This window comes from Panthera uncia, chromosome D2 (assembly GCF_023721935.1).
Source record: "Panthera uncia isolate 11264 chromosome D2, Puncia_PCG_1.0, whole genome shotgun sequence".
Lineage (NCBI taxonomy): Eukaryota > Metazoa > Chordata > Mammalia > Carnivora > Felidae > Panthera > Panthera uncia.
Genome location: NC_064818.1, coordinates 26011488 through 26033488, shown reverse-complemented (window position 1 = coordinate 26033488; position 22001 = coordinate 26011488). Strand labels below are relative to the sequence as shown.

General features: G+C 35.7%; 1 protein-coding gene across 2 annotated transcripts in view; it reads left to right on the top strand.

The window, feature by feature from the left end:
- Positions 1-22001, top strand: part of CTNNA3 (catenin alpha 3) — a 1717381-nt gene that overhangs the window by 1618995 nt on the left and 76385 nt on the right. For both annotated transcript variants that reach the window (XM_049646151.1, XM_049646149.1), the window contains one exon: positions 12789-12894. In XM_049646151.1, coding sequence (XP_049502108.1) covers positions 12789-12894 — 106 coding nt within the window. The remainder of the gene's footprint in view (positions 1-12788; positions 12895-22001) is intronic.

The window sequence follows — 22001 nt, the reverse complement described above, 5'->3', positions numbered from 1 at the left end:
GGAACATAACCTTTGAAAAGAAAATTAAATCATGAATCTCACTTTGGTGATACTCGGGAGCTATCTGAGTATGTGCAAAACTAGAAAGGATGCCCAAGCTTTGCTCTCAGAAGACAGAGCAGAACCTACAATTCCTAGCCCTTCAAGTATTGGCCATGCTTCCAAAAATAGCAGCTATGTTTAAAAATAAATTGTCCTTTTGTTCCTTGACTTTTAAAAAAATATATAATGTTTTCTGGTTTTCAATTTGAATTCGCCTTTAACCTTTAGTTCTTTGCTGTTAAAAAAACACCTAAAAATAATTCCTGTTGTCTTTACTATAGCATCTGTGCTTACAGGAATAAACTGTTTTTAGTTGTTCTTTAACTTACATAATGCTTCCTTCTCTAATATCCAGTATCTAAAGTGGGGGGTAATAAAAACATGTGATTATGGTCATTTGTAGTTTCTATTTAGAACTAACTTAGAAAAGAAGGAAGATGAATTATACATAAGTATATGTTTAAGGTATCTGTGTGCATATTTAAAAGTTTTAGAATAAAATAGTGTTTTATGATAACCATTCATAGCTGCCTTTCAGACGCTTATTTAAAGGCAAAATGTCCTTTGCGAATTTGACATTTGTTTTGAACCTTTAAAATAAATATATTCTTATTTCTGGTTCTTCTCTTTCATGCCTTCTGGTAACCTACTGTTTGGTAATACCTAATAGAGGCAAGACGACAACATAAACTTCACAGCTTTGTATACTTTTATTTGCAACTGGGATAGGAAATTTATTAATTTTTCTCTTCAAAACATGTATTTTTTTAAGAACTAGGATATGTAAGTTCCTGGCTTGTCTTCCTACTGCTCTCCCTGGGTCCATATGTTCTGGGAAACCTATGCATGAATTATCCATGGACCATTCCTCAGTAAGTCTATAGCCTCTAGTTCAAGAACTAAGACATGCATATACATAACTCTAAGGAAGAAAGGGGTGACAGTCTCAAGAAAGGTACTATAAGATGGCAGAAATGTTCTGAGGGACTAAGTTGGTATTTCCTGCTTTAGGCAACTGGAAAGACTTTCTGGAAAAGATTACGTTTGAGCTGTGTGTTTAAATGGTAATCTCTAAAGCGAGTCCGTAAGAAAATACTTGAAATTGTATTTATGTTTGTTATCAGAAATGTTAACAATTGTATTTTTACCAGTATTTTATGTATGATTGACACTAATACTCTCCTGCATACTTCAGACAAGAGAGTTCTACAGCCTAGGAAGGTTGATTATGGTGCCTTTACTTGTTCAATAGCTTTCAACTATTGAACAGTTAATATGTGCCTGATTAACTGGATTTATGAATTATACCATATAGCTTTAACTAAGCTAAACTTCATTCAATTGGATCTGTTTTTAAATTTTTAGGGAAAAAAAATGGATTGAGGACAATTAAAAAAAGAAGCCCAAACAAAGAACAAGATGTTAGAGTTGGCAATTCTGTTTATTCTTAGCAGGAGATATTGGTCAGCCACATTACAAAGTTAAAATCAATGACGATCTAATAAAAATTGACAAGAACTGGGCCAATGAAATTAATTATCAAGAAGAATGCTTGAAGAATGGATTTACATTCTCGAGTCCTCATGTTAAATTTCTCCTTAAGGGTGTATATTGTGTCTTGAGATTGTTTTTAATGACATTATCATTAGAAAGATATTTAAAATAGTGTTTTCATCTTTAATTGATCTCTGTATAATTTATATTTCTATATGTCTTTTATAATAGGCCTAATTTATTAGCACACATGTAACATAACTAAAATAGGGAAAGAGAGGAGATGAAGATGAAACGTGTTATCTCATTCTACGCTTGACAGAGCAGACTGAATAAGGGCCCAAAGTAACCTATTTGGCTAAAACTATGGATGTTTTGCTGTTTAAAGCAGCAAAAGTTCAATGTGAAGAGGGGATGGCTTTAGAAAGCCAGCTCCTACCATAAGCGTATTTAGCTTTCTTGGAACTGATCTCATGGAACAGTCACCATCTTAATGATTTTAGCCTCTGGGAAAATGTCATTTTTTCTCATTGGGGAAAAAAGTTCATTCATCTTCAGACCGTGAGCCATAGAAATGAATTCTGTGAGACTCTCTTGAGAGGGGCAAATTTGGATTTTATTCGGAATAACCATCATCCTATCATATGGCCATTGATTTTCTTGTTTCCTATGACTTTCTTCCCCAATAACCCCCCCATTAATTGGAGACCCTGTATCTCACATTTTAAGGAATATTTTCAAAAAAAGGAACACTGGGGTTCAGGGAGGAGCTCTGGGTAGGAGAGAAAGCCAGCCATCTCAGTCAAGTTCAATATGCTTGCATGCCATCATTAAAGTTTTCAAAAGAATTTCAGGAAACCTTTGAGGCCTATTTTCAGAAACAGAGAACTGGCAGGCCTTGACTAAAATAGACCCCCATAGAGAGGGGTGGAGGAGATCTGTGGTCCAATGCAAACTGACACCTTGACCCTAGGCACTGCTGAGGCAGCACCAAAGCACCCATGCCTGACAAAGAACAAAAAAGTCTGGAATGTTAAAAAAAAAAAATTAAAAAAAAAAAAAAAGAGGAAGTTAGAAAAAGGAAAATCTAAGCCCTGACGTTCTTTTCTATCCCTTTCTATTGTAATTTTGGTTTAATAAGAAATAAATCATTAAGCACACAGTTCGAAACTAGGTTATGGTCCTTTGAATATAGTTCATTCTGATATCAACATGTGACCCTCGAGACTGAGCCCTCCAATATGAAAGCAGATCCGAATGACTAAGTATGGCATGAGTCTATTTTATTCCCAGGCAAGAGATTTTGAGGGCAAAGGCCAGCACACACAGACAAGAGGGTGGATCACACAGCTGGGCTGCATGGCTAAGGTTTTACAATGATATTGATTTAACTTCTTCTAATTGAGGAGCCATTCAGGATAGTGTCTCCCAGAGCATTGGATAAATAATTGGATATCATGCCTGACAGAGGGAGAAAGTAAAAAATAATGTGAGTCTGAACTAGAGCAGATTATTTCATTCATATTTTAAAACCATACCCTTTACTTTAAAGAAATCAACTTTGGGTCACTGCACAATAAAATAAATTCAATAAAGCATATAAATCAATGGAGAGCAGCAATAGTGGCACATTAACATGAAAACTAACTGCATAAAAGAGTGTGTATCGAATCACGCTCAATCTGAATAAGCCAATTGAAAACGGCAGACTTTGTAATATCTTAAAATTTAATAAGCTGTAGCTCCATCTAACTGGATTAGGGAAGGGAGGGAGGCCATCCCAAAGATCTGCTGGCAGTTTTCCTCATCTAAGAAGCAATGAGAAGGCCAGATACTGGTAGCAAGCTAGACCCTTGAACCAGCTCTGCATCCAATCTATGACCTGTGGTAAGTCTTTACTGACTTTCGTGCCCATATATTTTTCTTCAACTGGACCATGATAACATTAGGCTGTGACTAGATAAGAAGTGAGTTGGTATGTAGGCTTTAAGGAGGTCAAATGCAAAATAATAAAAACTAAATTATATTATTTCCATAAATTGAAGATGATTATTTTCAAAGCCCATAAAATTTGGTCTGATATTAAAGGAGCAGGAGCAGCCAGTATATCACAGTGGTTTAAGGGAAGCTGGAAAAAATGCCCAGGCTCTGTAAGAGATCATGTACATGATTAATGCTGAAGCCAATGCCAACAGGAACAAAGAGGAACTCCCGCAGTCAGAGAGTGTGATTGTATTTACAGTACATTGGCTTTGATTAATGTGCACACTCAGAGAAGTAATGTGTGGAAGGCCAGAAGAGACCTGTTTTCAAATGTTGGTGCTGAGTACAGATTTTCCATTATGTCCTGCAAGGGTATGATGACTAAAAATTTAAAAGTCTTTTTTGTGGGGGAGAGGGTGCCAGAGGGGTTACTTTCCCATGCATGTGGAAACATATAAATGGATTTCCTTTTAATGCTCACTACCCATAAGAGTCTGGAGAGCCACCAGTGAGAAGTTTATCCCTTATTTCAGTTTCAATAACCAATTACTTCCAAGAGGTTTCTTATGTGATTTTAACTCTAATGGTCTCCCTAAATGACCCCTTTAAGTATACAGTGGGTATAGTTTCTGAATATCTAATGGAAACATATTCCAGAGTTTTCAAAGCCTGTAGGTCCCAAAGAAAAAATGACTACCTGTAATAATCACCTGAGAAACGTTCTGCATCTACCCCAGAATAGGATTCCTTGTCTCCTCTTGCCCCAAGCTAGAGTCTGATGTGCTTACAGTGGTTGTATGTATTTCCTGTGTAGGCTTGGGAGGAAAGAAAGACATGCTAAATTAATGTGTAGTGGATGAGGAAGGAGAGCAGCACCAAGCACATGAAGTATCTCTTCAGGTAACCCCGGTTTTTCCAGATTTCCAAATTTCCCCAGTCCCCACTATTTGATATCAATTGTAAATAAAGGAACATATAGCTAGCAAACCATTAAGAACTGAGAACCTGACACTTTCACTGGCAGTTGGAATAATACAGATCACGTAAACAACCAACCAACGAGACAAACAAAAAACCATCAAGCTGGAGAAGCAACCACCAGACCACTGTCAATATGTTCAGGCTGATTTGATCTAAGTCCAAGAAAAGAAGTAGCTCTCTACTAGGAGCCAAGTCTGACTACTTGGTAGTGACTCATGAGGACTGTGGTAGACTGAATGACGGCTCTCCAAGATGTCCACCCCTAATCCTCTGAATCCTATGAACCTGTGACCGTTACCTTCTATGGCAAATGAGACTTTGTAAATGTGATTACATTGGGGATACTGAGATGGGAAAATTATCCTGTATTATCTGCGTGGTTTTGAAGTAATAGCAGAGGCCCTTACAAGAAAGAACAGGACGTCAGAAAGAAGAAAGCCACTATTGTAATGACAGAAGTTGCAATTATACTTATGCACTTAGAAGATGAAGAAGCCACAGGCCACGGGATACACGTGGGCACTAGAAGCTGAAAAAGGCAAGGGAATAGATTCTCCCCTCAGAGCCTCCAGAAGGAACCAGCCCTACTGGTGCCTTGATTTTAGTCTTGTGAAACTTATTTTGGACTTCTGACCTCCAGAACTGCAAGATAATAAATTTGTGATGTCCTAAGTCACCAAATTTGGGATAATTTGTTACAGCTGCAATAGGAAACTAATACAAGAATTCTGTGTGAGGAAGGATTAGCAGACCAACTAATACAAGATGTGATTGCAGTTGTAGATATAGAGGGAGCAGTGAGAATCAGCATCCATGCAACTACCAACTCTAGTTTTCCTTTAGGTCAGTACAAGAATGTCCTTGTGTTGGGAAGAATAGATAAGTGTGGCAGTATGTCTAAGATGTTTATGATCTTTACAAGTGATATTAAAACAACCTATTTAATTAGTCAAAACTGGGGCTGAGGTCAGTAGAAAAAACTTCTACCAATAGACAACAATTTTCATCAGTGGTAGAATTCTCAAATGAACATTAATGGCTTCATTTTTAGTTCTAGAACTCTTCTGATGGTCAATCCCACCACTAGGCTGTATCCGTCTCTGAATCGAAAGTCAAAAGTCCGGTTGAGAGACAAAAACACAATTGTGACTTTCTTTTTGTTCCCCTTACATGCATCTGCTTTCAGCCCCAAGGAGAATGAAAAAAAATTTTTAATAAAACAAGGAAAAGACAAATGTCATGATGCTGATAAAAGATATGTAATAAAAAAAGAGGTTATTTATTTCATAACTTTTGGAACTAGTAAGATAGACAGAATATGATGCCTTCATAAAACTCCACTCAGAAAAAAAATGCCTAGGAATCTCTTTCTCGTTCTTTTGTATTTCCTTACAAATGAATGAAGCCTTCCACTGAGTCAGAGCTATCCACTGAATTTCAGTGCTTCAAAATGAATACTAACAGAAAACCTAAGATCATGCTTCCACCTATATTATTTCCTTTTAATTGGCTCTGAAGGTAGTAATGCCTTTAACTCCTTGCTTTTAAATTTAGACCAACCAATATTCATATACCTTGAAGAAAAGTTAGGAAACTTTGACCTTTTAGGCTTCTTCTTTTATTTTTTTGTTTTTGTGTTTGTTTTGTTTTTGTTTTGTTTTGTTTTTTTTTTGAGAGAGCACGCAGGCACACCCACACACAGGTGCATGTGCACAGGGGAGGGGCAGAAAGAGAAAGAGAGAGACCCTAGGAGGCTTCATGCCTAGCACGGAGCCTGATGGAGGGGCTGGATCTCATGACCATGACCTGAGATGAAATCAAGAGTTGGATGCTCAGCCAAATGAGTCACCCAGGCACACCTATGCTTCTGTTTTCTTATTTAGAGTGAAGATAACAGATTCTAGGAACAGAATGAACACGTAAGGTAGCATAACTTGTGGTATGCACAAGTATCCATGATCTGATGGCTACTCTTAAATTTGTGGAGTGATGCACAATGCTGGGTGTGAGAATCAAGTGAGAAAATTGAGCAATTTAACAGTTCCAGGAACAGGGTAAGCATACAAAATGTTTTTTATCATGTATGCTTTCAGTATAAAATTATACAAAAATAGTAAAATCTTCACACTTAGGAAGAATTAGATAATGTTTTCTGGTTTTTTTTTTTTTTTTTTTTTTTTTTTTTTTTTTTTTTTTTTTTTTTTCAACGTTTTATTTTTTTATTTTTGGGACAGAGAGAGACAGAGCATGAACGGGGGAGGGGCAGAGAGAGAGGGAGACACAGAATCGGAAACAGGCTCCAGGCTCCGAGCCATCAGCCCAGAGCCTGACGCGGGGCTCGAACTCACGGACCGCAAGATCGTGACCTGGCTGAAGTCGGACGCTTAACCGACTGCGCCACCCAGGCGCCCCAATGTTTTCTGTTTTATTAAAGAAAAAAATAAAAACATCTGGTTAGCAGACCTCCTTTTTGCCTATAACTTAAAAACCAACTTTACTAAGGAAATGCTTCATTCTAATTCTACTTCTGCTTCCACTTAGGCATTTAGTGTTTTCATGAAATCACTTCATGAAATCCTTCTCTAAATATTATAGTCTGTCTAAGATTTGATACAATGCTAACAAGTAGAGGGTAAATTAGGGAATTTGAGGGCTGAACAATAGGGAAAAGTTTTATGCCTCATTTTTTTTTAGAAAACCAGTTTTTAGGTTTGGTAAAGGGAGTTCCTACTTCCTACATGCACAACTCCCCCTCCCCCCCCACACACACAGACACATACAACAATATCAGCAGTAGAGTCAGCAATAATTATAACAATAATAACTCAGTGTTTTCTCCAGGTCGGTCCCCAAAAGGATCTCTAAAATAAGCCCTATGCTTGTTTCATAAACAAATACAAGATTGAACATGAAAGACTATGATTACCATGCACAAACTAAAACTCATGTAGTTTTTATTTTTAATAATAGGCCATCTACATTGTGATCATTTCAAAACAAAAAATAGAATTGGTGTTCTGCCCAGGCAGAGTATATGTCTCATAATCTCAGCTGTATTGGTGAAGAGCCTTGGTACCTTCCCAATTTTTCTCAATGACCTGGTGACATCCAAAGTACCCTTCACAGAAAACACAGACTTCTGTGGCTAAAAACAAAATATAGGATTTTAGCATCCCTGGGAGTATGTACAGAGGAAATGCTAAAAAATGGATTCTGGAATACAAGTTGGAGTGACATTTCTTACCCTGATCCCTAAAATCTACTGTGAGATTCCCATTTATTTCTCAAGTCAGATATGTGGATGCAGCGGATCCAGCACAGAGCTGTGAAACTTTAGGGAACAGGCTATCTTGTAGGTAGAAGACCTGGTTCTTAAATGGCTATGTGGTGTATCATCCACGAGCCCACAATCCACCCCGACTGTGATGTGAGATAAGAATGAATTTTATTGTGTTAAGCCACTAAGATATTTTGATGTTACAGTAGTTAGACTACTCTGAATAATATGGAACGAGAGGAGCAGAAGTGAAAAAAAAAATATACAATTCTCAGACAATATTTCCCTTCTTTCATGGGGCAACACATTTTTCCAAATTGAATCCCAAAGGTTCCTTAGTGTATTAATTACTCAGGATGATTGTTAGTGAATTATTCACTTGCTGATTTTCTAAGGACTTTTCTAGAGTCCTCAAAACTTGAGAATAACACTTTATAAGAAAAAGTAACATGCAGAGGGAGAGAGGTGCCTAATTAAAATTTCATGATTGAATAGTAGAAGAACAGTGTGTCCTTGCTTGAGTCTGGTACCTCTCTTTATCTCATCATTTTTGGTTGCTTTCATGATAATTACTTTTTTTTTTCTTTTGTATCTAATTTCAGAATTACAAGTAAAAGAATTTTGATGGTACTCTTGTAGAGCTAAATCACTTATCTTGGGAAGTTTATACTACCAAAAAGATGTCACTTTATAAGGAGTTAAAGAACAACCTTGAACAACAATAATGACTATGAACACAGAGTTTATGTGTGTATATATTGTATATTCTTATGAGAGGATATTATGACCAAGGTTATGCAAAGCCATATTGTCATCAGGTATAAGAAAGAACTCAATTGAATCAAGTCTGTTCATATTGTTTGGCAAGTACTGTAATTTTTAAATAAAAAAGGCAAAAGAAAATTTTTTAAACATACCATTATTCACAAAGGGATGAGGACAAGAAAAAGTTAACATTTGCTGAGCATCTAATATGTGCCAAATATTGTGGAAAATGTATGATTTTATTAATCCTTACCATGTGGCAAGTATCACAGGCCTTTTAAGGAAGAGAAAATAAGCTCAGACCAACTGTTACTTACCCAAGGCTATATAGCTAATAAGTAGCAGTACTGGGAAGCAGACAAAATGTATTTACCAAGTCTATTCATTTCACTCTATTGCAGCGCCAAGTTTGAGTGTTAGAATTAAATGAAATAACTATGTCTAAAGCTACGATTGTCAGATAAAAGTTCTATTTCTTGTATTATAAATAGACATCAAAATGCGATCTCTCCTCTAGCATGGCTTATGTGATGGTTGAATTTGAATTTGGTGTTAAGAATTCAAGGAAAGGGGGCTGGGGGTACCTGGGTGGCCCACTGGGTGAAGCTTCCGGCTCTAGATTTCAGCTCAGGTCATGATCTCATGGTTCATGAGTTCGAGCCCCGCATCCAGTTCTGCACTGACAGCATAGAGCCTGCTTGGGATTCTCTCCCTCTCTCTCTGTCCCTACCCTGTTCACAATGTCTCTGTCAAAAATAAATAAACTTAAAAAAATTAAAAACAAAGAATCCAAGGAAAGGGGAGAGGGAGGACTGACACTGATCTAACAGAAAAAAAGTAGTAGTATCTCGAGAAAGAAATCCCAGGAGTTTAGTCTACTAAACCATTTTAATCATTGTCATGACTTTAGAAGTCCATGTAATGTTAGACATCTTTATTTTGTTGGGACTAGAAGACAGATTCAGGTTATCTTCCTTGAAGCCATTGTGCATAAGCCAGTCCCTCTTGGTGGACCTCTCAACCACCCAGCACCTAAATCTAATCTGTGGCTTTGCTTTCTATTGCATTCATGCTAACTGCCATCAATGGCTAAGGAGATCTTTTTAATATTTTCCATATATTTATTTTATTACTTTTTAATTGAGGTATAATTGACATATAACATTGTATTAGTTTCAGGTGTTAAAAATGATTCAATATTTGTATGGTGAAATTATCACCACAATAAGTCTAGTTAGCATATTAAAATTAATATTTTAATTTTATCCTAGTGTGTTTTATTGAAAGAAGTAGAGGATAGTCTTTAAAAGCAGATTCTGTGGCCAGTTTGCCTGAGGTCAAATCCCACCTCCAATACTTACTATCTGTGTAACTTAATAAAATATATATTTAACATCTCTCTCCTTCAGTTTCCTCATCTGCAAGATAAGGATAATAATAATTCTAAACTCATAATGATCAGATCATTTTGTTTATGGAATAACACCTAGCACATAGATAATGTTAAATGTATTAGCTACTATTATGGAGCAAAGTATATACTATCATTGTTTTCACCTATTAAATGAACCACAACATCTCGAGACTTACGCTTTTTTTTAATTAATTTTTTTAACGTTTATTCATTTTTGAGAGCGTATGAGTGGGGAAGGGGCAGAGAGAGGGAGACACAGAATCTGAAGCAGGCTCCAGGCTCTGAGCTGTTAGCACAGAGCCCAACGCGGGACTCGAACTCACGAACTGTGAGATCATGACCTGAGCTGAAGTCGGACACTCAACCGACTGAGCCACCCAGGCACCCCGAGATTTATTCTTTATGAATATCAAAGGTGAACAGGATTAAAGGGATCGTTTTTGACCTTGAAAAGAGGAGTAATATTATGTTATCAAAAATGTAGGGGCTACAAAGTGTAAACTATATAATGAAGTATTTTTGTTTTCTTTTTAATCAGTAGCAGAAAATACCAAATCATTTCATAGATATTTTCTGTCCCTGAAAAGACAAAATAAGTCTATAAAACTGATATTTTCTCTTCTTAAACCAGATCCCTACTTAATTGAACTATTACCCATCAGCTGTATCATCTTATTTCTTGTGCTAATCCAAAGAGAAAGAAGGGAGAGGTGGATGACAGAAACAGGGTGAGGATGGGGAAGGAATGGGAGTCAAGGTTGGGGCAGCGTCAAAAATGGCTGAGAGGTTTATGTTGTACCAATAAATCAAGTTTCAAAGGTATCCCTTTCACTTGTCTAAAATATTTTTCCATGGCATCAACATTGCTGGATTATTGCAACATTTCCCATTATACCTTCTAAACATATAGTTTAACAATTAGTTGGCAGACTCCCTTCTCTGGGGCTTGATCTGCTCTACTTTTGGAAAAAAAAAATATTATTGCAACCACTATTTATCAAAGATTTCTGGCCTCCAGTATCTTTAAAATATTTCTGAAGTTTATCCCATCCTCCTCTGGGTATCCTTCTCTGTAGGATCCAAACTCAATGATTTAAGACACAATTTGCTGACAGGAGATCCTGAGAACCCATTATGAAAATGAAGGCAGCAAACAACCTTTGAATGTATTTCCCAATTTAAAAAGCCTTCATTACGTAGCACATTTCAGGCTGGAATGTTAAAAAATTTATCATAGTTTCGGTAATTGCAGCTTCCTCTGGAAGCTTGGCATGATGTGGAATCATTTGTAAAATGCGTATTTTGTTGGGCCCTCAGTAGGAAGTTTGCCAGGCAATACATTTAATTAGGAACATGAAGAAGAGAATAATTGTGGTCTGTCATAATGTATTACTTTTAAATTCTACATGTGTTTAAGATAGTGGTCTCATAATAACACATGAATTTAAAGCTAAAGGCAATTTGCCTTTCATCAGTCCCAGGTTTTTATATGGGGAAATATATTACTTTGACGGGGAAGAGTACATTAGATACATTCCTTAGATGTAACTCTTTGACCATTGTTTAAGCTGCAAGAGTGTTAGCTGCTCTCCTTAGAAGCAACTTTTGTCCATTTTAAGACCTTGAAAATTGATACCTTGCCTTGCAAGCTTAGACAGCTTTATTTAACTTTCTCTAGAGATGCACAGAAATAATGAAACACATTGCCTTTCTTGAAGATAACCATGTAAATAACATCTAGTTCTGGCTGATGCATTAAGTAAATTTGATAAGAGCAACTCCAATTTTGTACTAATTAATGTCAATTTAAAAAAATTACAAAACAACCTCGGTCAGCATATTCAAAGAGGAGAAGTATGGCAATAGCCGTATGCTGAGGCCAGGTTTTCATTGTGTTAAGCATGCAGTTCCATGTTTTCAGGAAAACTTGCTTATCGTGAATTTTAGAGGCAGTCTGGGGTGTATGGAACAGTTACATTCATGTATGTAGTCATTGTTTTTTGAGGAAAGAGAAGATAGAAAAATATCTCCTTATGTTATCCCACTCAAAAAGTATAGGAAGTTCACTTCTTTCTTCTCCTACCTTGTAAAACCATAAATGAACCCAAGTTTTATTCCACAGCATTAGGAACCAAAATTAAAGTAACAGCCACAATTTGCATTGTTGAATGCTTATTTTCCTTAAAGCCATGTTCTGATCACTTTTTAGACATTAGCTCATGTAATCCTTAGAAAGGCTCCACGTTGTATGCATTCCTATTACCACCAAGGAACCACGGGCACAGAGTGGCTGTTTATCTTACTTGACTTATACAAACAGTGAGAAGTGGTCTCTTTTGGAAATAGTCCAAGACAGTGGGACTCCAGATTCATACTCAATTACTATTATATCACAATTAATTAATTGTGGAGAAGACATAATATGGTAAAAATGCAATGCAATTAACTGAAAGACTGTTAAAAAATTATAAAGAGGAAGATTAAAAAGTAGCCTTGCTGATGAAAGCACAATAGTGCATAAGCAAGTGTCAATCTCAAGACTGAGGTTTACTATAAAAAACACTTGGGAATGAAGATCAAATGGAGTCCAGCTTCTTGGCAGTATTTCCTGAATCTCAACATAATGGGACTTCTTTTGTTTCTCATTTTTCATTTAATTCTGATGTCTAATTTGTGCCTTTCCAAAACTGAAGTTTGTAAAGCAAATGGCCAGTATTCTGGGGTGCAGATCTCGTGTGTGTGTGTATGTGTGTGTGTGTGTGTGTGTGTGTGCATTTGTATTTGTATCTTAGCATGAGCCACTGAAACTAACATGTATTATTTTGCTTTAAGGGGCAAAGGACCACTAAAACATACAACTGATGTGATTTATGCCGCTAAAATGATATCAGAATCAGGATCAAGGATGGATGTCCTTGCTCGGCAGATTGCCAACCAGGTGAGTCCTTTACAAATGACGAAAGTCCATGCTAATTGCTCTCTACCATGAAACACTGATTAAAACAAAGTTGGATTTTTAACTTCATCAGATTGTTTTTCCCTAAATTATTATGTCAAAATCTTATTTCATAATTAATACACAAGTACTGGGCAATTCATTCTAAGGAAAGTTAATTATTTCTTAGGGCATTATTATTATTGTTGTTGTTTTTATTATTCATAGTGCTTTATTATTTCTTAGATTTTTGAGCTTCAAATATATTCAAATTACTTAAAACACCAGCTTTTTGAGTTTCAAAAATATATATGTAATATATATTTGAGTTTCAAATATAAATAAATTCAAATTATTCTAATAGGCTGTAATACTCAATGTTAGTATTTTTTCCTTAATACCTTATATTTGTAATTTTTGCTCTTCAAAATCAATACCTTCCTAAATTCTATTATGTTATGTTTCAGCATTAACAATATATTCTGTCATTCTGTGTAAAAGACAAGTAGTAATTAGTAGAACACTAAAGTGAATACATAAAATGTGGAAAGCATATATGCCTTATGGAGACAAATGCTAAAAGTTTTTAAACACTTAGTTTCCTTCCTTTCTTTTTTTGTTTGTTTTATGTTTTAAATATTTTTAATAGAAGATAGTTGATATACAGTATTATATTTGTTTCAAGTGTACAACATAGTGATTTGACAATTATATATATCACAAAATGCTCACATGGTAACTATTACTGACATCTGTCACTGTACAAGATTATTACAATATTATTGACTGTATTCCTTATGCTATCCTTTTCATCCCTGTGACTTATTTATTTTACATGTGGAAATTTGTACCTCTTAGCCCCCTTCACCTACTTCACCCATTCCCCTAATTGTCTTCTCTCCAGCAACCACCAGATTGTTCTCTGTTTTGTTTTGTGTTTTAATTTTTAAATTATTTTATAATTTTATTTTATTTGTTATTTTTGTTTGAAATAGAATTAACATATAGTATTATATTAGTTCCAGGTGTACAATATAATTTTTCAACAACTCCATACATTACACAGTTTATTTTTTGAGATTTTTCATGTTTTTATTACAAGTTTCTAAGCAGCAGGGGTGCCTGGGTGGCTCAGTAGGCTAAACATCTGACTATTGGTTTTGGCTCAGGTCATCATCTCAGGGTTTCATGAGTTCAAGCCCTGCATTGGACTCTGTGCTGACAGCATGGACCCTGCTTGGGATTCTCTCCTTCTCCCTCTCTCTCTGCCCCTCTCCAGCTCATGCTGTCTCTGTGTCTCTCAAAAGTAAATAAATAAACCTTAAAACAAATTTCTAAGCAGGATATATTATTAATTACCTTTTGCCAAACTTTAATAGAAAAATCTGTCGATTTCTTTAGTTAATATGTTGAGAAATCCAATTAATATTTCAAACTGATATATAGTATTACTTTGTAGGTTTTATATTACTTCCTTCATAATATATATTTATTTCCCTGTGGGAAAAAAGCACTTTTCCTTTTGGCTTTGCAACTATTCTACATTATTTCTTGCCTATTACTTTGAGGGAAACTTTATTGGGCTGCTTCTTATTCAGTCTTTTTTTTTCTTTGCCTTTTGAAAAACAATTAGCTTTAAACTATATTATTAGATATTTCTGGATATAAGGGAAGGGAAACAAATAAAGAATACTGAGGCAAATATTTTTAAATATTTATTGAATATACATATGTTTTAAATATCTTGCTACTTTAAGCTTTCTAAACATCTTATGAATCTTGTTAGTATTTAGTATTTAGTATTTACAGTTAAAAACAAACTTCTCCTAATATAATTCAAAATACAGTATGAATAAATTATTGAAGCCCAAACCCACCCATGGTTTTCTGTATTTTAGAATTTTATTGCATTCATTTTATGAGAGACACCAAATAGTAGTGGAATAGGTAAAACATAATGCATTAGAGAGATTTGTGTGTACTGATAACTTTTTAAATATTTAGTGCTTCCTGCCAGTGTGCCTCTGTTTTTTTTGGAATGCAGTTTTGAAAGTTCAAATAATTGTGTCACTAGGAAGTTTTGTTTTCTTATATTGATCTTCTTCTTTAATTGCATCAGAATCACCTAGCTCTAGGTACTTTCATAATGTAGCTTTATTACATTATACCATTGTTTTTAGCTTTATTCAAATTAAATGGAAGGAAGTAAAAGTATTCTCTCACTTCCCACAGCTCTTACATTTTAAAAGAAGATTAAAGAAATAGTCATTGAATAATGAAGAATTACAGATGACCCTCTTTGGCTTTTTCCACTTCATATAGGAGAGTAGTTTCAAATTAATTACTTTTGTTCTGAACAAATAGGATTTTGAAGAATCAAAATTGAGAATTATGAGCCTGATTCTTATTATCGAGATCTTCTGGGGAGATTGTCTATGACTGTGCTTCCGATGTTGTTTGATAGAGTAACAAAAAAATTTTAGACAGAAAATAATATCTGAAATTTATTGTGGAATGCATATGAATAATATAAGCAAAGCAATTTTCAGTGTCTGTGTATTATGAAAAATATGTGTTGGGACATTGGTTGTTTTCTTTTGTGAACAACCTAATTAGTTCCAATTTTTTTTAACATTTTTTTTTATGATTCTTTCTAGTCTATTTACTCTACTAGAGTGTCATAAGATCAAACATCAATCAATTTTCAATTCCACCCAATATGGACATATATCATAAGTCTATATATATAGTGTTAAACCAATTTAGTTTCATTCTCTAAGGTTTCAGAGTCAAAGTTCATGTGCAGAGAGAAAGAAATGAAATCACATTAATTAGGGTTTCTAATTCTATCTACTTGGACTTTCTTTTTCCTTTTTTTTTTTTTCCACCTTTCTTCTTTGTCTTGCTTCCTTGAACATATTTGTTGTGTGTAGCCAAATATAATTTACTACTCTAGCTGTACCCTAATTTGCTGTTTTAACATCCAGAATTCCGACGTAGGCTCACTTGTCCCAATCAGCCAACATCTCTTGGGCTTCAGAAGTATCTACCTGGTGTGGTAGGTTATATAAGCCATTCAAGACTGTGTTGCTTAACTTCTGTAAAACTTTGATACAGATTCTATCTCCATTAGGCAATATATTCCTAAAGGATGGGATGTTGTTAGCTATCACAATTCTTTTTTTTATAATGTTTATTTATTTTGAGAGAGAGAGAGAGAAAGAGAGAGAGAAAGAGAATGAATGGGGGAGGGACAGAGAGAGAGGGAACCACAGGATCTGAAGCAGGCCCCAGGCTCTGAGCTGTCAAGCACAGAGCCCGACGTGGGGCTCAAACTCACAAACTGTGAGATCATGACCTGAGCTGAAGTCAGATGCTCAACTGACTGAGCCACCTAGGTGCCCCCTACAATTCATTTTTTTTTAATTTTTATTTTTTTTAAACGTTTATTTATTATTGAGAGACAGAGAGAGACAGAGCATGAGCAGGTGAGAGGCAGAGACAGGAGGAGACACAGAATCCGAAGCAGGCTCCAGGCTCCGAGCTGTCAGCACAGACCCCGACACGGGGCTCGAACGCACAAACCAAGAGATCATGACCTGAGCCGAAGTTGGATGCTCAACTGACTGAGCCACCCAGGCACCACTCCCCCTACAATTCTTAAACATGTTCCTCCTGAATAAAGAGAATAACAAATGAGAGAGAAGCACCCTTCTTACAAATCAAAAATTCCAGACTCTTAGTACACATCTCTTTAGATTCCTCAACTCTACACTGTAATTCATCATGTTAAACAGATATTCTAAATTAGATGGATTGGGTAACACCTCACAAGGTAGGAAAAATGCACAGATCTCAATTAGTTACAGAAACTGTATATTCCAAATAAAAAGAGAGGAACAGGAATCAAAATAAAATAAATATCTACGAAAGTGTTTTGCATAAGAAGAGGAAAAATTAGACTTTCTTACCACCGAGTGCTGTGTCTGAAGCCTAATCCTCCTTCACTGTAGTTTTGCCAAAGTGAAGATATCCATAGTATCTGATGGGTACTCCCACCTAAATATAACTGAACACAATTAAAATGAAATTTTAGAGTTAAGTGTAATGAAAGCCAATGCTAATTCAAGACAAGATGACATTTAAAAAACAAGGTAAAGAATTACAGACAAATCATACCCAATGCGTTTAACTATGAGCAAACAATTGACAAGTATAATTTATATTGATATTTTGACAAAATATTGTCGGTGGCTAGACTCATTGGAATTATTTCTTTGCTGATGTTATGAGAGTCAAAAATGTATTCTAATAAAAGTATACTAAAAAGAAACTTCTGAAGCATTCACCATAACATTCTAACATGTCGCTTAAGAATATAATTTCTATACAAATCAAAACCACACTCAGATATCACCTCACGCCAGTCAGAGTGGCCAAAATGAACAAATCAGGAGACTATAGATGCTGGTGAGGATGTGGACAAACGGGAACCCTCTTGCACTGTTGGTGGGAATGCAAACTGATGCAGCCACTCTGGAAAACAGTGTGGAGTTTCCTCAAGAAATTAAATAGACCTAGGTAAGTAAAAATAGTATTTTTACCTAGGTAGGTAAAAATAGACCTACCCTATGACCCAGCAGTAGCACTGCTAGGAATTTACCCAAGGGATACAGGAGTACTGATGCATAGGGGCACTTGTACCCCAATGTTTATAGCAGCACTCTCAACAATAGCCAAATGATGGAAAGAGCCTAAATGTCCATCAACTGATGAATGGATAAGGAAATTGTGGTTTATATACACGATGGAGTACTACATGACAATGAGAAAGAATGAAATATGGCCCTTTGTAGCAATGTGGATGGAACTGAAGAGTGTGATGCTAAGTGAAATAAGCCATACAGAGAAAGACAGATACCATATGTTTTCACTCTTATGTGGATGCTGAGAAACTTAACAGAAACCCATGGGGGAGGATAGGGAAAAAAAAAAAAAAGAGGTTAGAGTGGGAGAGAGCCAAAGCATAAGAGACTCTTAAAAACTGAGAACAAACTGAGGGTTGATGGGGGGTGGGAGGGAGGGGAGGGTAGGTGATGGGCATTGAAAAGGGCATCTTTTGGGATGAGCACTGGGTGTTGTATGGAAACCAATTTGACAAGAAATTTCATATATTAAAAAAATTTAAAAAATAAAGTAAAAAAATAAAAATAAATAAAGTTTAAAAAATTTAAAAAATTGACATACAAAAAAATAATACAATTTCTAGATGCATTTGTGATAATATTTGTATTTTGATGCTATTATCTACCTGAAATTCATTTTGAGCAGAGATGTTGATACTAGATTTGTTTTCCAGATTAATGAACTTTATAAAAATAAATGCATAACAGTTTCTCAGGAATTTAATAGGGATAGATACTCAAGTATATTATGTTTGCATCTTTTTTATTGAAGTATAGTTGACACACCAGGTTACATTAATTTCAGATGTACAACATAGTGATTTGACCACTCTATATGTTACACTGTGCTCACTACAAGTGTAGCTACCATCTGTCGCCATACCATACTATTATAATACCATCCACTATATATTATACTTGTAACTCTGTTTCCCTTCTATTTCATAACTGGAAGCTGGTATCTCCCACTCCCCTTCACCCCTTTTGCTCATCCCTTGATCCCCGTTCTGCTGGCAATTATCAGCTTGTTCTCTATATTTATGGTACTGCTTTTGCTTTTTTTTTTGTTTGTTGGCTGTTCTTTTTAGATTTCACACATAAGTGAAATCGTATGATATTTGTCTTTCTTTGTCTGACTTATTCCACTTAGCATACTACCCTTTAGGTCTATCCGTGTTGTTGCAAATGGCAAGATCTCATTCTTTTCTATGGCTGAGTAATAGAAACCTCAGTTTGCTAAAAAGCAGTGGTGATAGGCATAGCAAAGAAGAAAAATGTTCAACGTGTGCTGAGATTCAAGGGGTAGAATCATCCCAACCAAATCAGTGACTGACCAAATTTAACTGATGAGAGAGAGAGAGAAAGCACTCTTCATTGAGATGGTTAATAGAGGGGAAAAATAGTAGGCAAGATGGATATGAGATAGGTGAGGATTTTACATGTTGAGTATGAAATTATGAGGCAATGAGATGGACTGGGCAAATCCAAATGTATCTTTTGAAGACAGGGCTGGATGATAAGGATGTAGTAACTTGTGATTTTGTGATAGTTGAAGCTGGAACAGCGTGTACTATTGTCCAAGAAGAAGGTGAGACTCAAAAGATGCCCAAGAAGAGGGGCGCCTGGGTGGCGCCGTCGGTTAAGCGTCCGACTTCAGCCAGGTCACGATCTCGCGGTCCGTGAGTTCGAGCCCCGCGTCAGGCTCTGGGCTGATGGCTCGGAGCCTGGAGCCTGTTTCCGATTCTGTGTCTCTCTCTCTCTCTGCCCCTCCCCCGTTCATGCTCTGTCTCTCTCTGTCCCAAAAATAAATAAAAAACGTTGAAAAAAAAATTAAAAAAAAAAAAAGATGCCCAAGAAGAAAAGCTGAGAATGTCAATGAGGCAGCACTGAAAAAGTTTTAGAAGTCATGGTCACAAACAAGAAGAGACAGATGGGATTAGTGGGTTGAGGGAGGGTTTCTGTTTTGAGGGACATTATGTTGCTAGATTAAAGGATAGAAAAATGAGACATTAAGAGTGTAGAGAAATGTGGGATCACTGGTGATCTGTGACCCTAAGGAAGGTGAAATGAGACAGCCTCTGGGCTAGAGTAGAGGTGGAGAAATGAACCCCAAGGGAAGGCAAAGGTCCTAGGCTCAGAGCCCTTTGCTATCACTGACTGCTTGAAATTTCTGTTCTAGAACTTCACAATGACACCTAATACTTTTTATTAACAAGCTTTGCCAGCCTAGCAGAATTTAAACTGCTGTCTGTAATTGCAAAAGTCATTTTAAATGTGTCTTAAATAAAGTTTATACTCGAGTATGGGCAAAAAATTGCTAAGCTTATGGCATAAAGATCTTTAAAAGTATTCACTTTGCTAATTCACTCTTAAACTCCAAACCAAAAGGTAATAAATGTTTTTTTTTTTTTTTTTTTTACTTTTGCTCTCATCGCTAAATGTTGTATTCTGTACTGGTACTAAGCATCTTGCCAGAAGAGTGAAGGCTGGTTTAACATAAGAAAACCACCTAGGCTGACATGCCACCTGCTTGCGTGTAGTAAATGTCCCAGTGGTTAACAAACAAACAGACAGACAAAACAAACAAAAAAATGTTTAAAAAAATCTATGCATTAAAATGCTCACCAGATGCCCTGGTCAACATATCCTGTCATAATAAACTAGGAAATAATAATCAATGCATGTTATGATATGCTACCGCTTGGTTTGCCTAAGAGTCCCTAGTGATGTTCTTTTAAGAGTTATTTTTATGCAAATTTTATTTGAAAAAAAAAAGGCAAGGTCATGAATGTCCTATAAATTTAGGACCCAAATTTTTCTATCACCCTCATGTAAAAAACTAAAAGGTAGGGAAAATATTAGTTGATTTGATAAAAGAGATTTGGCCAAAAATAGAAATGTATTCTTAAAGTGGGAATGATTCATTTTCCTGATTCTGCTTCTAGGCAGCCAAAATCGACTCAGAAAGGCTTTCCAAATGTCAATAGGAAAGAAGGCTTTAATAAATTATATAACGTTGAATTTACCAATTAGTATGTTTTTCTACTTCACCCTGTAAGACTATGGTCTTTAGGTGTAACCAAACACTCTCATCAATTCTGGAAATAAAAGGTGAATCTGGGTCAAACAACTTTTAACTTCAAAAGTTGAATTCCATATTTTGGACTCATTGACTCATTGTTTCCTTGACGGAATTACACAACTGTAGTATAGTCTTGAAAGAGTCTCTTGAGAGAAACTACATGTTTTGCTTAAACTTGGGTAATTGCAACATTGGTTATTGGCCAAGAATCTAATTATTAGTTTGCAAGTTCAATTTTATCATAAAAATGTAGAGGTGCTAGTCTTTAAGGAACAAATCCACACTAATCCTAGTTACAATTTACAAAAAAAGAAAAAAAAGGAAGGAAGAAAGAAAGAAAGAAAGAAAGTCAGTTTAAGAAACCAATTCACAAATCAGAGTGGCAGTTTATTGTTTATTACATAAATGGCAGGAAGACTGATATTGTTCCTAGACTGTGAAGGTAGGGAAGTGTAGCCAGATCATGTAAGTTCGAATATCAGCTCTACCATTTATTAATTGGACAAGTCAGTTAATTTCTCTGTATTTGAGTTTCCTCTTTTGTTAAATAATGTTAGGACCTACCTCCTGGAGTTGATGATTAGTAAAAGAGTTAATATAGGTAAAGTACCTAGAATTGTATATGACAGATAAAATACACTAAGTACCAGGGATTATCGCTGATTCCATAAATAGGAACAAAGAATAGATAGGACCATTACTCAGTGAAGACAAAGAAAATGGCATTTTGAATAAATGTCATATAAAAGACATCATTGTACAGTGAATGAAATAAAGGTAAATTCAAATCTTTGGACAAATCATATATTCTATCAAAAACTCAGTGTGAAAATGGGCAAAATAACAATATAGCCCCAAATAAAATGGTAAAGTGAAATACTAACGTAGAATTATTCACACAAAGGACATGGCACAGTGTCCCACACATAGAAAGTACAACCAACTTCCTGTCATGGTAAAACAAGATGCCTTGCCTTTCATCATTATAGGTAATTCTAAATAACTAATTTTGGTCTTTGAAAAAAATCAAAGTACTTGTTACTTCAGAACAGTGCTGGAGACATAGGGTTCACATGAATTCTCTATTTCCTTGAAACTGGGATGCTCACAGTATTCTGTGCTTTTAAAAAATGTACATCAGGGGCACCTGGGTGGCTCAGGCAGTTAAGGATCAGACTCTTGATTTCTGCTTAGGTCATGATTGTACAGTTCGTGGGGTGGGGTCCTGTGTCAGGCTCTATGCTGACAGTTTGGAGCCTGCTTGGAATTCTCTCTCTCCCCCTTTCTCTGTGCCCCCCTCAAAGTAAATAAATAAATAAACAAACCAACATTAAAAAATGCAC